This window comes from Anabrus simplex, chromosome 3 (assembly GCF_040414725.1).
Source record: "Anabrus simplex isolate iqAnaSimp1 chromosome 3, ASM4041472v1, whole genome shotgun sequence".
Taxonomy (NCBI): Eukaryota; Metazoa; Arthropoda; class Insecta; order Orthoptera; family Tettigoniidae; genus Anabrus; species Anabrus simplex.
The window spans coordinates 285,658,043-285,677,780 of record NC_090267.1 but is presented as its reverse complement, the minus strand read 5'-3'; the positions used below and the strand labels follow the sequence as shown (position 1 = coordinate 285,677,780).

Below are 19,738 nucleotides of genomic sequence, written 5' to 3'. Positions count from 1 at the left end.
TTTACCTTCTTTAATATCTCGAAAATTTCACTCAACACTTCCTCTGGGATTGACGTTAAAAATTAATTTGGACTTTCAGAAAACTTTTAAGCGCACAAAAAATATAGGTCACTGCTTTGGAATTAAAAATATAACTGGATGAAAACATTGTACTTTCGTGGTGTTATGCTCTCTGCACTTAGAATTCCTTCCCTCTCAACTTCCATTTACCTTCTTTAATATCTCGAAAATTTCACTCACCAGAAATCAATTCCAGCTGCTTTTCTAGTTTTCAACTTTTGCATCTTATTGTAAATGTCATTGTTATCATATGTAAATTTTAATACTTCTTTAGCATTAGTCCCCATCACTATCTGGACATTATCCTTGTAACCAACAATCTTTACAAACTGCGGACAGAATACTTCTGCCTTTTGAAGATCCCCACATACACACTCCCCTTGTTCATTAATTATTCCTGGAATATCCTTCTTGGAACCTGTTTCTGCCTTAAAATCTATACATACCCTTCCATTTTTCACTAGTATTTGTATGACTGCCAATTATGCTTGCCATCATGTTATCCTTAGCTGCTTTCTTTGTTAGATTCAATTTTCTAGTAAGTTCCTTCAATTTCTCCTTACTCCCACAGCCATTTCTAACTCTATTTCTTTCCAGCCTGCACCTCCTTCTTAGTCTCTTTATTTCTCTATTATAATAAGGTGGGTCTTTACCATTCCTTACCACCTTTAAAGGTACAAACCTGTTTTCACATTCCTCAACAATTCCTTTTAACCCATCCCAGAGTCTGTTTATATTTTTATTTACCGTTTTCGACCGATCATAGTTACTTTTTAAAAACTACCTTATGCCTGCTTTATCAGCCATATGGTACTGTCTAATAGTCCTACTTTTAACACCTTCCTTTCTATCACATTTATTTTTAACTACGACAAAAACAGCTTCACGATCACTAATGCCATCTACTACTTCGGTTTCTCTATAGAGCTTATTTGGTTTTACCAGCACCACATCCAGGATATTTTACCCTATAGTTGGTTCCATCACTTTCTGAATCAGCTGTCCTTCCCATATTAGCTTATTTGCCATTTGTTGGCCATGCTTCCTGTTGTTCGCATTTCCTTCCCAATTGACATTTGGTAAATTCAGATCTCCTTTCATGTCGTTTCCCACATAGCTGATTATCTTATCAAATAATTCTGAATCCATGTCAGCGCTACCCTTTCCCGGTCTGTACACTCCAAAGACATTAAGTTGCCTATTATCTTTAGAAATGAGCCTTACACCTAGAATTTCATGTTTCTCATCTTTAACTTTCTCGTAGCTTAAAAATTCTCCTATGTCTATGATACACTCTCCAGTTCCGTGAGAAAATTTCTGCATCCATTATATCATTTCTCAGCCATGATTCAACTCCTATTACAATATCTGGTAAATATATATCTATTAAATTACTTAATTCTATTCCTTTCTTTATATACTTCTACAGTTCAACACTAACATTTTTATGTCATCCCTACTTGACTTCCAGATCTCTGTACCCTTATCACCGCTCCCTATACAACCCCGTTTCCCTGAATGTACCTCCCTATTACCCTTCCAAACAAATTTCCTAACTTATACATACCACTGCGGTTTAAAGGAAGGCCATCTGAGAGCAGATCCCTATCTCCTACTCACCCATTAGGATCTAGAAATTTCACTCCCAGTTTCCCACATACCCACTCCATAGTCTCATTTAAATCCCCAATCACCCTCCAGTCAGTATCCCTCCTACACAGTATTCCACCGATAACAATATCCGCTTCCTTAAACTTCACCTGTGCTGCATTTACCAGATCCCATACATCTCCAACTATGTTGGTACTTATATCAGCTTGCCTTATGTTGTTGGTACCAACGTGAAACACTACCACCTTCTCCTTCCCCTCCTCCCTCTCTTCTACTTTCCTCCACATCTGCCTCAACCTAATTCCTGGATAACACTCTACCCTGGTTTCCCTTTCCTCCACACATTTTCCCCACATGTCTAACGATGGAATCCCCCAAGACCAGAGCCTCAACCCTACCCACCTCATTTGATCCCATCCCTGGTCAGCCCTATCTTTCCTGATGCAGAAGCTACTTCCTCCTCCCTTTCCTCCTTCCCATGACCCTGTACCACCTGTCTTTTCCTATCCTCTACTCTACATTTCCCTTTCCTACCTTTTCCCTTCCTCCTACTTCCGCACATCTCAGCAACAGTTCCCTGTTCCTCATCTTCCCTCGGCTGTTCTACTTGGAGTGCCTCGTACCGATTTCGTACAGGCACCTATCCTGAATTCTGATCCTGAATAGAGCCCTTAGCTTGTGATCTCATTCCCCTTAGAACATTAGACCACCTGTCCTCTACAACTTCCCGCTTTCCTTCCTCTCCTTCTTGTACACCTACTGTAACCTGTACAGTGCTTGAGGGAGGCCTATCTTCCTTCCTGTCTTCTGTGAGAAGCCGACTATGCCTGCTTGTCATGGAGGGCACTGCGCTTGCTGTCTCCGCTTCCCAGCGCGCCTAATCCTTGGCATTCCACTCTGAACTTTCCAATTAATCACCCTGTATATTTCATTATATAATTTGGTGTATGTTGTTATAAGCAATGTGTCAACCATTAAAGATGTTCCTAACATATTTTCTTGAGTTTCAGGTAAAACATGTGGAGGATTGTAAAAACCATTTGAATAACAGATTCTGTATAAGAAACACCATGATTTAAACCCTATACCATGGTGCATGGAAATTTGTGTTATAATGGCTGACTAATCCTTTCCTTCATATATATAATTTTTTTTTGCAGAGTATATGTAAATATTTTAATTTTGAGACAGTAAAGAAAGCTGTGATGACCAAATCTGAAGGAGACCGTTAGATCATCAAAATATTATTCACGAATTTCAGGTTATATACTTTTTTTTCTCCAATTTTACAGCCAAGAAAAGTAAGGGGGGTCCAATATGCAATAACCTCAAATTTTGTGCAGTGAACACGTGCCTTCTAGGCTATAAAGAGCTATAAATTGTACATGTAAACATTCTACACTATTCTTTAAGAAATTAATGTTTTTGAGTTATACTAGCTATTTTTGTTCAAAGGCAGTATTTCTAAATGTAAAAAGACAACAATGGTGAACAAAACTTTTAGGCCTACATATAAAGTATATATAGTCAGTTTTGGTTATATCACATAATTCGTATCATCTCATTAATTCCTCCGATGAGGCTGACGTCAGGAAGAGCATATGGTAGTAAAAAATTGCTACGAACATTCGTCCCACTTCATACTCAACCCAGTAGAGAAAAGGGGTAACAGTATCATATTATCATATTTATTATGCAAATACTGATACAATGGCCAATCGTTTGTCTCTGTCAGTTGAGCAGAAGTCCTACCACACAGTAAACCTGATTGCTGCTTTCATTTGAATTATCAAGGAGTGCTATCTGAGGAAGTATGATGGACCAGCCCGAGATGTCATCAGTGCTACACTTCCCTTCTTAGAATGGCTACAGCAACTGGACACTGATTTGTAAATATGAACACCACCAGCATTCTTGTCCTTGTATATATTGTAAATTTTCTTTCTCTTTTGTATACTTGCCATACGATAAATAAATAAATGAAAATAAATTCAGAAGAATTTTTCTAGAGAATATCACCTTCACATTTGTTACTCAAACATTGAACATACTTGTATACTTTTATTACATGTGTCATGTTATATTGTGTTCATTCTTAGTACCATAGCACTCGGTCCACAATCGTTATGTAGTACCATGACCTACTGAATTCCATCTAATACACCATGTTTCTAAAATCATACTGAAATTAACCTACAACACAGAGCATCTCATTTGTACTTTTATACCCAGAATTTTTAGCGTGTTTAGTGTACTTGTATTATATTTTGCTCACCTATGTCACTCGTAATATTTCACTTTCATTTGCAACATTTTGAGCACCATAGCACCTGGCCTAATTCAACCACACATCATATTGTAAATTATATATTCATAAGGTTCTTACTGCTTAGAAACATGTTTTAGGATTTCGTCAAATATTGTATATGTTTAAATATGGCTGATGATGACCCCGAGTAGGGTTGAAATTAGTCTCATGTAATGTAAATAACATTGTAAATACAATTATGTATTGAATAGGTGGAAAACTCTCCTGTTTATAATTTATATGTTATCTCAGTTCAATACGGACCAACAACATGAAGTTCATAGCGCTTGATGCCTTGTGATTTTCAATAAACAAATTTGAATAAAAAATAAAATCCTGTTTATATTTGATCCCCCCTCGTATGTCTATTTTCCTTTCCACCAACACAGCCACAATTTCCTCCACTTTGTTTGTTAATGTCGTAATGTTCAGGGTTCCAAATCATCGACCGTTGTCTCGCCAAGGTAGTCTTCTGATAATCTGTCCAGCTTAATGTTCCTCTTCTTGAAGGCAACTTTTAATCCATCACCAGGTTGCTGGGTCTGTTGTGACTTCACCATGTTATGATACGGTAAGGAAATATAAGAGTGTATATACTACGACTTACACACGAAACTTGGAAGATGATTAGATGGGTTGAAATATGTGCGGTAATAATAGTTTCATTTCTTTTCAGATTTTGATTCAATACAATAAAACTTTCCACATGTATTGCCTTTGCTGGCAAGACCTATTGTTTACAGTGCACTACGCCTTCTGGTGTGGGCTAGAACAAATTTGTTCCTTTCCTTGACTTGTCGCAGTCTGATCCTTGGCTTTGACAACATGAAAGTGACCGAGGTATGAGTGATGCCAGTAATGCCATTCCTTATGCAGCCAGTCCCTGTTATGAATGGTGTGAAAATGTTACTTGTAGGGTCGGTTGGTGCGAGCATTTCAGTGGACTCGGCAGAACTGAGATGTAATAGCAACGGCTGGCTCAGCGAGGAAAGCAATGGAAAAACTCATTTCCCTAGTACGCCTCTTGAGTGATGCCTGGGCCACCTATGACGGCCGATGGCGGAGCTGTTGAGGTCCAAACCAGCCTCAGAGCTAAGCAGTCAACATACATAAAATACATACATACATACATACATACATACATACATACATACATACATACATAACAATTAAATAGAAGTACGGTGTGATTAGACATTTAAAAATCACTTAATCTTTGAGTACACACTAAGAAACTAACAGACACTAAAGAGACTGCCAGGCTGATGAATGCATATGGGTCATATCCACACAGAACGTGCAAAGTCTCCACTACTCGCTGTGTCACTATACAAATCGATTAGCCGCGACGAACAACAATTTATGTGTATTTCCACTAATAATTTTGTTAATACTTGAAGGAAATAGGGGAAAGAATTAGCTGATAAGACAACAGAGCTTGCAGAACTTCCTAGTTTCAGCCAGCTAAAATGGAATTAAAACATGATGTTTCCTCCACACAGTGCGGAGGGTCATATCGTCGCTACCGAATACTCTCCAACCTGGACTTTACATGAGAAACGAAATATTGCGACCTCCCAATGGTGTTTCTCAAGTAATGCTAAGAGCAATGCTATCTAATAAAATAGTATTTTAGCAAATACCTAGAATTCCATAGCGAAGCATGGGTACATAAGCTAGTACATCGGAAGTTGACAATACAGTGTTTTCTATAAAATATTGCAGTTGTTTCACATTGGGAACTTGAAAAAAATCTTGGCCTTCAAGTTAAAAAAATGACTTCCCAATTTATTGCCAAACATGACAAAGTATAATATATCAACAATGTTGAAAATAATAATGAAAAGTGGTTGTTAAAGTGGGTTGTAAATAATTTGAAGTGACCCCTTGATCACTGATATTGATACACCTAGGAGGATTCTATTAGGAACTCCCAGATTATGCAGATATTTCACATAAAATCTTGGCATTGTTTCTCTGGCACCAATTAACAGTCCAACAACTTCAACCTTAGTTTAAGTGGAGACTGTTGCAGTTTGTGTAAATGTAAAGATTTAAGCCTTGGACTGGGATAAGTGATGCAGTATTAGGAATAATGGGAATCTGCCCTTCTTATTGACAAGCAGCCGTAACAAACATACAATGAATTTAAATACCTAAGCTGCCATCAGAGTGCTTTGATATGTGTAAGACCGAGCTCGATAGCTGCAGTCGCTTAAGTGTGGCCAGTATCCAGTATTCGGGAGACAGTAGGTTCGAACCCCACTGTCGGCAGCCCTGAAAATGGTTTTCCGTGGTTTCCCATTTTCACACCAGGCAAATGCTGGGGTTGTACCTTAATTAAGGCCATGGCCGCTTCCTTCCCATTCCAAGCCCTTCCCTCTCCCATCGTCGCCATAAGACCTATCTGTGTCGGTGCGACGTAAAGCAAAAGAGATATGTGTAAGAAAATAAAATATGATTATGAAGTTCATTAAATTACACATTCCACCTGCAGGAGCTGCTGGGTGAATTTGGTAGTTCAGTAGCTGCTGTTGCTGGTCCCAAGCTCGGATAAAAGAGGAGGGGTTGGCATCAGGCAGGCAACCAACTGTAAAACTTTATGCCAAATCTAATATGGATCAGTATCTAACAGTACCAAGTACAAATGCTAGGGCGTCCCCCAGAAGTGACGTGCGGTTTCATCGCTTGGAGACTGTGAGTAACAGACGAGGGCTATCTCACAATTCTAGACATGTGAGGCCAAAGAAGTAAGTTCAGAACATCATGATTGCAAACTGGAACACTGGGACCCCAACAGGAAAAGTTATGAGCTTTCAGAAACTCTGGCAAGAAGAAAAATCAATATTGCTTGTATCCAGGAGACCAGATGGAAAGGCTGAAGATCAAAATACATAGGGATGGTTTTAAACTTATATACATGTGTACTGATAGCAAGAGGAACGGAATTGAGTTTGTGCTTGACTACGACTTTAAAGAGAAATGGGTGGAAGTGAAGAGAGTGAATGATTGAATCTTAGCTATTAAACTCATGCAGGAAAGTGAAGTCCTGAATATAGTCAGTGTTTGCGTCCCGTAAGTTGGATGTCATTCAAGCATCAAGGAAGTGTTCTGGTCTAACTTAGAAGCGGTCCTAAGCAAAACTGCCCAACATGAATTACTAATCTCACCGGACCAAAAATTAGTCACCCTAGTGCGCACGCACAGACGGATTGTTAAGCCTAACGAGTCCCGTTCTCAACCACAAGTGCACTGTCTCTATGTGAGCATAAGGCAGCAGTGATCAGTGAGATGTTGACGTTTCAAGCGGACAGTGTACGTCAACATGGGTAGTAGATGTAAGGATGTGACCAAGTGACAAAAAGAGGCAATCGTGTTTGGCCATGCCAATGGCCATATTGTGCGTGAAGTTGATGGATTTGTTGGTGTTTTGCAGCGGACTGTACGTGTTTACAAGCAATTGTGTACTACACGTGGCTATGAAACACGTCGTTAGAATTGTGGTTGGGAAAAGATCCTTACTGAGAGGGACCGGAGACGTGTTTCATGGCTTGTGAATCAAAATTGCTTCCAAACCTAACAGGAATTGCTGCAGTCAAATTGTTAGCGAGAGAACATTGCGATAGGAACTGCATGCAATGAACAGTTGGAGTTGGTCAACTCGTAAGAGGCCACTGCTCATACAGGGACAGAAAGCTGCGAGTTTTCAATGGGTTAAAAATTATCGAATATAAACAGTACCCGACTGACGGAACATAATGGGGTCTGATGAATCAAGTTTTTGCTTGTTTTCCAATGACGCACGTCGTCGAGTGAACTGAAGGCCAATGAAGCATTTCATCCTAGATGTGTGCAAGGTCAGATTGAAGCTGGAGGAGGGGTCTGTGATGTTTTGGGGGTGTTTTTTGTATCATGGATTGGGCCTGCTCACTGAGGTGACCGCTAACATGAACTGGCATGTTTGTTTAAACATTCTGGGTGATCAGGTGTTGCATTTCAATCAACATCTGCATGACGAGTATGCTACTGATACCCCGACTTTCCAAAATGGCAAAGCAAAGTTCATCGGGCAGGACGCATGTTTGACTGGTTTTATGAACACTCCCCCACCCTATTACATCTTGATTGGCCTGCAAAATTACTCGACTTGAACCCCATTGAAAATCTGTGGGACATGTTGGAACAGCGGGCTAAAACGCTGACATTAGCACCCCTGCAATTTGGTGGAATTACACAATCAAGTCATCAGCGAGTGGCTTAACCTGGATGCAACATACCTGCACAACGTTGTGGCCTCACTTCCTAACCAAATGCAGGCGGTTATCAAGTCCAGAGGCGGAGTTACACGGTATTAAATGATGCTTGCAATGATTTTTCCAAGGGTGAATAATTTTTTGTCCAGTGAGTTTAATAGTGGCTGGAGTGGCATGTGGGGCAGGAAAGATTAAGGTCTGAGGGATCCCATGGAGGATACGGTTGTGGAATGAGGAATGAAGACGGTGAAAATATAATGTTAACAGCTCAGACTTATGATATAGCTTTGCTCAACACTTTTTTGAGAAAAAAGGATGAACACCTTAAAGTATAAATGTATAAAAGTGGTGGGGCAAAATCTCAAATAGACTATTTTAGCATTGAGAATGTAGAGAATTGTAACGTTATCCCAGGAGAAAGTCTTACTTTGCAACAATGACTACTTTTTGCTGAAATCAAGTTACTTAGATGTCTAAATAGAAAACATGAGCCTATAAGAACAAAGTGATGAAGATTACAGGGAGCTGATGAAACTCTCAAGGAAGAACTTTGTTAAACAGATGTCATGCTGGGTTTTGATGATGAAGGCAATGTGTTCAAGCTTGATGCAATGTGTCATCATGGTCAGGGAAACTGTGAAGAAAGTTTTCAGTCAAACAAAGCAAAATAGTTTCATAAAAAAAAAAAAACTTGGTGGAATACGGAAGTCCAGCTTGCAGTTAAAGATAAGAAGACTCCAGGACCATCTAAAATACTGTGTGTTGGGAATTGACAGACACTACTCGAGATCATTCTTTGGACTGTGCTATGTTTTATATCTTTATTTAATATCATTGTGTCATAAGTGTTATATCTTAGGTGCTTAGATTTTTTGACAACAATAATGAGAAAAGAAACAACACTAGTTATGTTTTCTTGACTGCACTTCCAATATCACGATATAATTTTGGTGCCGAAACCCGGGAAGATCTACACTCCAGCACGAATGGGCAATATACTAGAGACTAAATCATAATTGGTTTATTACACGTTCCGTAAAGAGACAACGGGAAAATTGCTGCCGTGGAAATAAAACCTATCACGCCAAGCCATCAACGTACGGTAACATTTCTCAGATGTGTATTTTTGTTCCTGTTAATATCTGAAATACTTAAGGAACTTTCAAATACCGCATAAGGCATAGTAAGATAAAAAAGGGGACATAGATAGTATATGTAGTATAAACGCATAGATAGTTTATTGGTTAAGCTGGAAGGGTAGCCATATTGTTTATTTACTTCACTTGGAGGAAACTTCTCGCATGACTGAGTGACCAGTGCTGCCATCTCTTGGCTTTCCTTGAACTCCGTCACAATACGTCAGAGTACGATTAATAATAGATCAAGTAACGAAACATTTCCCACGCTATTACGAAGTCCGTATCAAATACACTATTTTACTATAGCAAATTCACGTCTAGAGGTCCAGTATGGAAGGCAGTAACACGAACACTTGACTACACCAATTGAAAAGAAGACGGAAGACGTGCTAGGGAAAGGGCAAACATCACGTCTCGTGGAGAAAGCACGAGAGTTTACTGAGTCTACCTCTCCTGAGGATTACGAGTACTGTAAGGATATGTTACACGAGACTTTGGATAAATTAAGAGTCCTGGACGATGAGGTTCATGACCTCCTGGATGACACCACGTACACTGATGACATAAGTACATGTGAGGAATACATAGAGAACGCCAAGCGCGCTATCATTCGCATTTCACATGGGATGGAGAAAAAACTTGAAAGCGCGATGTCGAATCTTATACTCACGAACACAAAGACGGTACCAACACTTGCCTCAGCTGTTCTCTCAACTACGTTAAGACTCCCCCCAATAAGACTAGAACCCTTCTTAGGTAATATAGAAACATGGGCACGTTTCTGAGAACAATTCGAACAGTCAATCGATAAGGACACGTCACTCTCTACTATTAATAAACATATATTTCTGAGGGGTTATTTAGAGGGGGAACCGAAGCACTTGATTGAGGGCATGACAGTGACGGCCGAGACATGTGAAGAGACTAAGAAAATTCTTGAAACTCGCTACGGCGACAAGAATAGAATCATACAGGCCCACTTGGACTACATAGAATGTATTAAGCCCATCCAGTTTGCCACACCGAACACACTTAATTCTAAGTTTATTGACTGCAATCGCCGCATTCAAGCTCTGCACGCTCTCGGGGAAGATGTGAACGCCTATGGCCGAGTACTTGCACCAAAGATTCTCCGAGCATTTCCAGACGATATATGCCGTCGCTGGATCATTCACGCAAAGCGAAAAGACCTTTCGGAGGGTAACATCCTCAAACTAATGGAGTTTCTCGGTGAGGAAGTTGACGCAGCGCTTTCTACACAAAAGATTCGCGGTGAAACCTCCATATCATCAAGCTACTCCCCTACGGCGGAAGCTCTTCACGTCCGTGCCGATCCTAAAGGCTTAGCAGGAAAAGAGGTTAAGGGGCCGGAATCATTTTGCGTCTTTTGTGAATCAAGAGGTCACTGGGCTCAGGACTGTAAGAAAATCACAAACGTTACGGAGCGAAAGCAGAGGCTGAAGAGAGCTAACCGGTGCTTTCTGTGCCTCAATCGAGGGCATAGGGTGTTCAATTGTCGAAGGAAAGGAAAGGCAGTGTGTGCTAACTGCAAGAAGTCGCACCATAAGTCCCTTTGTGACAACGGGAGGAGTCACAGGACCTCAGAAGATCAGGCCAACACAGCTTCTGTAGGAAAAATAGATATCACCACACCAGGTTTCACATTCTTGCAGACAGCTCAAGTAAGAACCACGGGATCTACAGGGCTAAGCCGACTTACTTGATGTATACTAGACAGTGGAAGTCAGGCAACATTTATATCAAAATCACTGATAGACGACCTGCAGCTACTAACCACCGACAAAAGAGAACTGACTGTTTGCACATTTGAGTCCCAGACTAACCCATCATGTCAGCGCAGAGTCATCAGGTTCAGTATGAAAGGAGTTAACTTTACGGTTTCTACGAATGCTTATGAAAGTGCACACTCACTCTCACCTCAACCAGCAGCTCCATAAGACATCAAAACTTAGGCGCACGTACGCAAATTGCAGTTAGCAGACCCTAGGTCTGATTCGAAAGAAAACCTGCCCGTAACTGGCAGTGACCACTATTGGAAAATAGTGAAGGACGGTTCACCGATTCGAATATCTGAATCGATCGTTCTGATTCCGACAATTTTTGGATGGATCTTAAATGGAAGCTGATCAGGGACTTGTGGGAATTGTACCGTTGTGAACTTCATTCGACAAGCTAGCTCACCTTTGGATGATGAACTAAGAAAATTCTGGGATATAGAGACAATGGGAATAGTTTCAAATCAAAATCGAGACCTAACTGAGAAAGACTCTGCTATTCTTCAAGAATTCAAGGCAACCTATCACGAAGGTCGCCGGAGAGTGGTCTGCCTATCAAGAAAGCAGGATGTTCTTCCTTCAAGTAACAAGATAAATGCGGAACTTCGATTTGATACCTTGATCAAAAGACTTCAAAACAATAGCACTCTAAAGGAGGTGTACTACAACCAAATGCTGGATTATAACATGAAAGGACAAATAGAAGTCACACCTACTGGAGATCCAAAGAACACCACGTTTTATCTCCCCCACCAAGCTGTAAAGAAGGAGAAACTGGGAAAAAACAAAAATGGAGAATAGTTTTTGACGCATCTTCTCACGAAAGCAACTCTCCGTCTCTCAACGATGCTTTAGAGGCAGGTCCAAATCTGCTACCGGAGACACTGGCTATTCTACTACAATTCAGGCTACATCCCATGGCCATCATTACTGATATTACACAGGCATTTCTTCAGCTGATCTTGCATGAGGATGACAGGGACTTGACCAGATTCTTGTGGTACAGGGTCACCCAGGACAGTAACAGAAGTTACCACACGACGGATGAGATAGTGACCTATCGCTTCACTAGGCTCCCATTCGGCCTGACTTGCAGTCCGTTCTTGCTTTCAGCAACACTGAGGGAACTCACCGACAGATACAAGACGACATTTCCTATTGCAGCACCCCTCATAGATGACAATACCTTTATGGACGACTTCGTATCCGGCGCAGAGAATGACAGTGGTGTGATTGCCCTGTATTACGAACTTACTGCACTGATGAAATTGATGAACTTCCTAGCGAAATGGGCCACTAATTCAGACTCGCTAAAGGCCATCTGGAGAGCCGAAGGTCAAGAGGTCAACGTAGAGACGCAGGTACTAGGCGTTTACTGGAATACAGAAACGGATAACCTTTACATTAACCCAGAGGATATCACCAAGGTTTTACCTGAAGGACCAATCACCAAGAGGAAGTTATTACGGCTAGATTCTATGATCCACTCGGACTGTTATATTCCCGTATCCCTTCTCGGTAAGCTGTTGTTCCAGGATACGTGGAGCAGGGGAATTGACTGGGATGAGTTGCTACCTGTTAATATAGGAGCATCATGGAACACTTGGGCATCCTCCTTATCCTCTCTTTCACGGGTACAAATTCCGTGGTGGCTAGCTACTTCAACGGCGCGCAAGGTTCAGATCCACGTATTTTGTGATGCTTCAGAAAGGGCATATGGGGCGGTTTTATACATTCGCACGAACATGGGAAACAACGTACTCGCACATCTGGCCTGCAGCAAGAACAGGCTCACCGATCAAGAAGGTAACCTTGCCAAGGCTTGAACTACTAGCAGCGTTAGTGGGAGCGCGATTGCTGTCCTATTTCTGCGCAGATACAGGCCACGATATCACTCAGGCAATACTATGGACAGATTCTACTGTCACCTTGGGTTGGATACACAGTGACCCAAACAGATGGAAAACCTTCGCCTGCAACAGAGTAATGGAGATTCAATCGTACTCAACTCCAAGTCAATGGAGGCACTGCCCTGGACATGAGAACCCGGCTGACCACCTTACACGAGGACTTCGTGGTGACCAGATACTGAATGAGAGCAAGTGGTGGAATGGACCCACATGGCTTGCACATTGTGAGGAATGTTGGTCATCCGGTGTTCAAACTCCAAGCAAGCAACTTCCCGAGAAGAAGAAGAGAAACATAAAACATGTAATGACAACAACCACATATTCCAGCGTTATAGACAGTTCGAAGTTCAATTCCTACTGGAAACTGATGCATATTACTGGTTGGATCCTTCGATTTACACATAACACTTGCCATCGAGAGAAGCTTACAGAAGAACTAACAGCGGTGGAGCTCGCAAAGGCACATGCATACTGGATAGGAGCTGTTCAACGAGAATGTTTTGCACTAGAACTTCAAGCACTCCAAGACGGTCGACCAATTCCTAAAGAATCCAAAATAGGACCCTTCAACCCCTTCACTGAAGGTGGACTCCTCCACCTCGGGGGTCGACTGCACTGTGCGGACCTCGCTAAGGAGCGACGGCACCCAATACTTCTAGACGGCTCTCATCGATTCACGTATCTACTCATTCGGCAAACACATATCAGATTACATCACTTTGGAGTTCAGGTAATACTGTCGGAGCTCCAGAAAGAGTTCTGGATCCTTAGAGCTCGTCAAACTGTTAAGAGGGTCTTGCACGCCTGCCTCCCATGCAGAATCATGAAGAACCCTAGAGGGCAGCAAATCGAAGCTCCACTACCTGCGGATAGGGTGAGACCGTCGAAACCCTTTGCAATTACCGGGATAGACTTCGCCGGTCCCCTCTACATCAAAATAGGCATGACGATGGAAAAGGCTTACATAGCGCTATTCACTTGTGCTGTTACATGTGCGGTGCATTTAGAGTTATGCTCCAGTATGACCACTGACACATTCCTTATGGCTCTTCAAAGGTTTGCTGGTAGGTGTAGACTGCCACATACCATATATACAGACAACGCAAGGACATTTCAGGCCACCATTGCAGAACTGTCGGAACTTTGGCAGGCACTGTCATCTTTGGAGGTCCATCAATTCCTCGCCAAAGACGGTATAACTTGGAAGTTCATCGCCCCACGGGCAGCTTGGTGGGGAGGATGGTGGGAGAGAATGGTAGCCACAGTAAAGTGATGCCTAAGAAAAGAACTGGGACTATCAAGACTTACAGAAGAACAGCTTAACACCACTCTAGTCAACATTGAAGCTGCGGTAAATTCAAGACCGATCTCCAATGGAGATAACGCTGAACCCCTGACGCCGGCACACTTTCTTGTTGGTGAAGGACTCATGACCGTGCCAACAGGACCAGAACCGACTACCAGACTTGCCTTGACAAGAGAATTCAGACTGAGACAAAAGCTGTCAGATGACTTCTGGAGAAGATGGACCAAGGAGTACCTCTTAGAACTCAAGAGCTTTCATGAAACTCGAGGTGAGTCTGGGAGATCCATTGAGTTCCGACCTGGAGATCTGGCGTTGATTCAAGAAGATGGACGACCACGCCAATTATGGAAAAAAGCAAGAATAGAGAGGTTACTAGAAGGAAGGGACCAGAAGATAAGGACTGTGGTTCTTACCCCACAGGGACACAAAATAGCCCGACCAATTAAGCTGGTCATCCCCCTAGAGGTTGACCAGGATGGGGAGAATGTTGGGAATTGATAGACACTACTCGAGATCATTCTTTGGACTGTGCTATGTTTTATATCTTTATTTAATATCATTGTGTCGTAAGTGTTATATCTTAGGTGCTTAGATTTTTTGACAACAACAATAAGAAAAGAAACGAGACTAGTTATGTTTTCTTGACTGCTCTTCCAATATCACGATACTGTGAAGCCAAGAGAGAAGCTAAGAAAGTAGTAAGTACGGCCAGATATTTTGCATATGCAGTTTTGTATGAACATCTAGAAACAAAACAAGGGGAAAAGGAGATCTTTAGACTGGCAAAATTACAGGAAAGAACAAAAAAGGACATTGCTCATATTACGTGCATTAAGTATAAACAAAACTCTGTCTTGACAAAGGAGAAGTAAGTTAAGAGCCACTGGAAATTGTATTGTCAAGAACTGCTCAAGAAAGAGAATTCCAGAGTACACTGTGAAGAACCCCCTATCAATCTAGGTCTTGTGAGTCCAGTATCGTTTGCAGATGTGGGAAAAGCTAAGGGAGGAATGAAGAATGGAGAGCCCCGGGCCTGGAGGACCTCCCCACTGATGCCTGGAAGAGCATGAAGGACAAAGGAATCATGTGGTTTACAGAATTTTTCAATAAAATCATATTTAAGGGGAAAATTCCTAAGGATTGGAGAAAAAACATTAATATCACAATATATAAAATCAAAGGGGATTCACAAGACTGTGATAGTTACTGAGGGATTAAACTATTTATCACCGAGCTCGATAGCTGCAGTCGCTTAAGTGCGCCCAGTATCCAGTATTCGGGAGATAATAGGTTCGAACCCCACTATCGACAGCCCCGAAAATGGTTTTCCGTGGTTTCCCATTTTCACACCAGGCAAATGCTGGGGCTGTACCTTAATTAAGGCCACGGCCGCTTCCTTCCCACTCCTAGCCCTTCCCTGTCCCATCGTCGCCATAAGACTTATCTGTGTCAGTGCGACGTAAAGCAAAAAAAAAAAAAAAAAAAAAAAAACACCACCTTTTATCATACTCTAAAACTACGGCATGGCAGAGAGTCATCAAAGGGAGGCTAAGGGTAGAGGCATCCTAGAAAAAAAATTCACATTTATGACTGGTAGATTAACAATTGATGCCATATTTGCCCTTTTGTCTTTTGTCTTTATACATTTGGAAAGGACAATGACTGAGTGCCAAAAGATCTGATTTGGCCGGCCCTTAAGAGAAAAAAAAGGTTCCACATTCATATGTCACCTAAAGATATATATGATGAATGCCAAACATCTGAACACAATTCATGCAGGTCCACAGAAAATTTTGCGGTTAAAGTAGGTCTGCATCTTAGCCAGTACCTCTTCATAATGATCATTGACGAACTGTCCAAGCACATCCAGGAAGAAGACCCATGGAGAATGTTGTTTATCGATGACATTGTGCTGGTGGCAGACAGTGTGGTGGGTGCACTTCAAGACTAATTTAACAGCTGGAAGAATTTTTTAGAGGAAAATGGGTTAAAGATCAGCAGAGTACTACAATTTTTTGATGGATGGCCAAATACACTAAGTACTGTCTGTACAAGGTTGCTTCTTGACAATACGAAGGTCATCAAACCAGCACCTTTACTATCTTGGATCCGTGGTGCAAGCAGATGGAGACATTGATAGGCACGTCACCAATCGGATGAAATGTGGATGGTCAAAATGGAGGACAGCAACAGGAGTTCTGTGCGACACCTCCACCTTACTGGCAAAAGATATGAAATGATAGTGAATGTTGCGCTATAAAAAGAATAGATGAGCAGAAACTCCATGGTGCAGAAATGTGTATGTTAAAATGGGCTCATGGGGTAACCCAACTGGATAAAATCCAGAATGTTGTTATATGCAAGTCTCTAGGGGTAACTCCCATTGAGGAAAAGCTTCAAGAAGAGCGAATGAAGTGGTAAGAGCATCTTCAGAGGTGAACTGAAGATTATTTCGCACATCAACTTGACCAACAGAAGGTTGAGGGAAATCCAGCAATGGTACAATTGAAAATGAGATGGAAAGTTTGTGTTTCAAAACTCCTGAAAGAACATGATATCCAAGGATAGGGTCAAAGACAGACAGTATTAGAAGAGAGTGAACAGGAAAGCTGGTTCCAGATGATTGTGAGGAGGAGGAGGAGGAGGAGGAGGAGGAGGAGGAGGAGGAGGAGGAGGAGGAGGAGGAGGAGGAGGAGGAGGAGGAGGAGGAGGAGGAGGAGGAGGAGGAGGAGGAGGAGGAGGAGGAGGAGGAGGAGGAGGAGGAGGAGGAGGAGGAGGAGGAGGAGGAGGAGGAGGAGGAGGAGGAGGAGGAGGAGGAGGAGGAGGAGGAGGAGGAGGAGGAGGAGGAGGAGGAGGAGGAGGAGGAGGAGGAGGAGGAGGAGGAGGAGGAGGAGGAGGAGGAGGAGGAGGAGGAGGAGGAGGAGGAGGAGGAGGAGGAGGAGGAGGAGGAGGAGGAGGAGGAGGAGGAGGAGGAGGAGGAGGAGGAGGAGGAGGAGGAGGAGGAGGAGGAGGAGGAGGAGGAGGAGGAGGAGGAGGAGGAGGAGGAGGAGGAGGAGGAGGAGGAGGAGGAGGAGGAGGAGGAGGAGGAGGAGGAGGAGGAGGAGGAGGAGGAGGAGGAGGAGGAGGAGGAGGAGGAGGAGGAGGAGGAGGAGGAGGAGGAGGAGGAGGAGGAGGAGGAGGAGGAGGAGGAGGAGGAGGAGGAGGAGGAGGAGGAGGAGGAGGAGGAGGAGGAGGAGGAGGAGGAGGAGGAGGAGGAGGAGGAGGAGGAGGAGGAGGAGGAGGAGGAGGAGGAGGAGGAGGAGGAGGAGGAGGTCACATATAAACTTTCATGCACAATCCTATATTTTTGTCAAGTAACACAATGTAGTATTCCCAGAAAATATGTTTCCAAATTTTAATTATAGAAATATTATCAAACACCATGCAGTTTTTATACTTCGAAATGTACTTTAAGATATGTGTAATGAAACTTACCATCTTCTTCTCCACTGGAGTATTCGTAATCTTCAAACCCTATAAAATCTGAAAAGTAAATAACAGAACCTTTACAATGTTGCTTCACTACTTTAACTCTTATTATAAAATGATATTTCAAAAGTACTCACCTCCAACATACTCAGTAGCTAGTTGAATCCTGAGGGCTTCTATCTCTTCTGAAACAATATGAAAGAAAACAAAATAAACATGGAGTACTGGAATGGTCTCTTGACAAAGAAAAACATACACACACACATATGTTTTAGTTTAGTTTCTTTTTTTCCCCTTTGCACCACATAGAAACTAGCTACACCAAAATTTAGCTTATTTTATTTTACATTTAATTATGTGGAGTAGATATTTTTATTGCACTAAGTTAAAATTTTTATGCAGGCTGAACAAAAAAGTGCTGGTAATTTTTTTCATTTCCAATGGAGCTATCACTTAGAAAATTCAATAAAGGGATTGATGTGACTGTTACCAAACTTTAATATGACTTAAAGGAACTTCTTGTTGATCTGTATACCAAGTTTTAATTTCACCTCATATTTGCAAAAAGATTTTTATGAATTTTGTGAAATAACTTTTTTCTCAATACTGTGGGATCATAGCTGTAAAAAATTCAGCTTGTTATGAATCGTATGAGAATGTCAGGCTAAAATTAAAACTGCTTTTTGCCTGTGTGTAACTGTTGAATTTATATTGATTTATATTTGATTGGGTGGTTGTGTGGGAAGAAAGCAGCGTACCAACCGGCGAGAACAATGTACTTGGCCGTGGAAATCCTAGTGATGTGGCCTTGATTAAGGTACAGCCCCAGCATTTGCCTGGTGTGAAAATGGGAAACCACAGAAAACCATGGATATCCATTTACTCATGGATGCTTGTCCTCGGCGGCAGTTTTCTAAACCTAGCAGTAGTGACTCCGGTTCTCTGCCCATAGAACGTAAGTGTTACGAGTGTGAGTCTAACACACATGTACGTCCTAATTGTCCTGTACTTCAACGAAATCGTACCCAATCATCTACAGGTGATCACGCCAACAGAAGTTGACTAGGAAAGCTATCATGTAAAAGAGTAGCAGAAGGAGTGCCGGACGCACTCAACGGTCCTTCGCCGATGTTCATTCCTGAAACTGAAGGTTGTTCTGATCTTTCAAGTTTGTTTGAAAGCCGTTTGTTTGGGTCTCCTAGTAATTTGCGAGATTGGACTCGAGTAAAGGCCATTCATCGACCTCAACTGCCCTATATGAATGTTAAACTAAACAAGGTACCCATGTCTGCCCTAGTTGATTCTGGGAGCGTAGTGTCCTTGATTGATAAGGAACTTTATGAACTGTTAACGAGCTCCAATAAGTTTAATAAAATAGAACCTGTGTCTTCTACGTATGTGACGGCGAATGGCAGTAAGCTAGGTATTCTTGGCAGATTTAGGGTTTCTGTAAGAATAGCTTCCTTTTCTTGGAAATTCAGCTTCGTGGTTGTGAAAGAATTATCCTGTGCAGTCATTCTGGGAGCCGATTTCATTACACATTCTGGGCTCATTCATAATTTGTCTGCAGGATCTATTCATTTTCAGTTTCAGCCCAAGGTATTGATCCCTGTGTTTCATCAATATCCTTTGAATGGAAATGTCAAGTCAAATGAGACTATGTTGTCGTCTGTTGATGTTGCCCTACCTGATGTGTCCCATCTGACGTCTCAGCAAGCAGGGTGTATTCAGAGTTTGTGTAAGGAATTTTCCGATGTCCTTACGGATAAACTAGGGCTAACAAACGTCCTCGAGTACAAGATCGAACTTACCAATCACACCCCTGTTAAATCACCACCGTATCGTTTAGCACCACCCAAAATGAAAGTCCTCAAGGAGCAAATCCAA

The 19,738-nt window shown here is 42.0% G+C and overlaps 1 protein-coding gene across 1 annotated transcript in view; it reads right to left on the bottom strand.

Annotated features, from left to right (window-relative positions):
• LOC136867230 (condensin-2 complex subunit H2) overlaps positions 1 to 19,738 on the bottom strand; it is a 266,034-nt gene that overhangs the window by 29,889 nt on the left and 216,407 nt on the right. Inside the window, exons 10-11 of the mRNA XM_068227053.1 lie at positions 17,989 to 18,036; positions 17,858 to 17,905 (exon numbers count right to left, since the gene is read on the bottom strand). Of these exons, the coding sequence (XP_068083154.1) occupies positions 17,858 to 17,905; positions 17,989 to 18,036 (96 nt within the window). The remainder of the gene's footprint in view (positions 1 to 17,857; positions 17,906 to 17,988; positions 18,037 to 19,738) is intronic.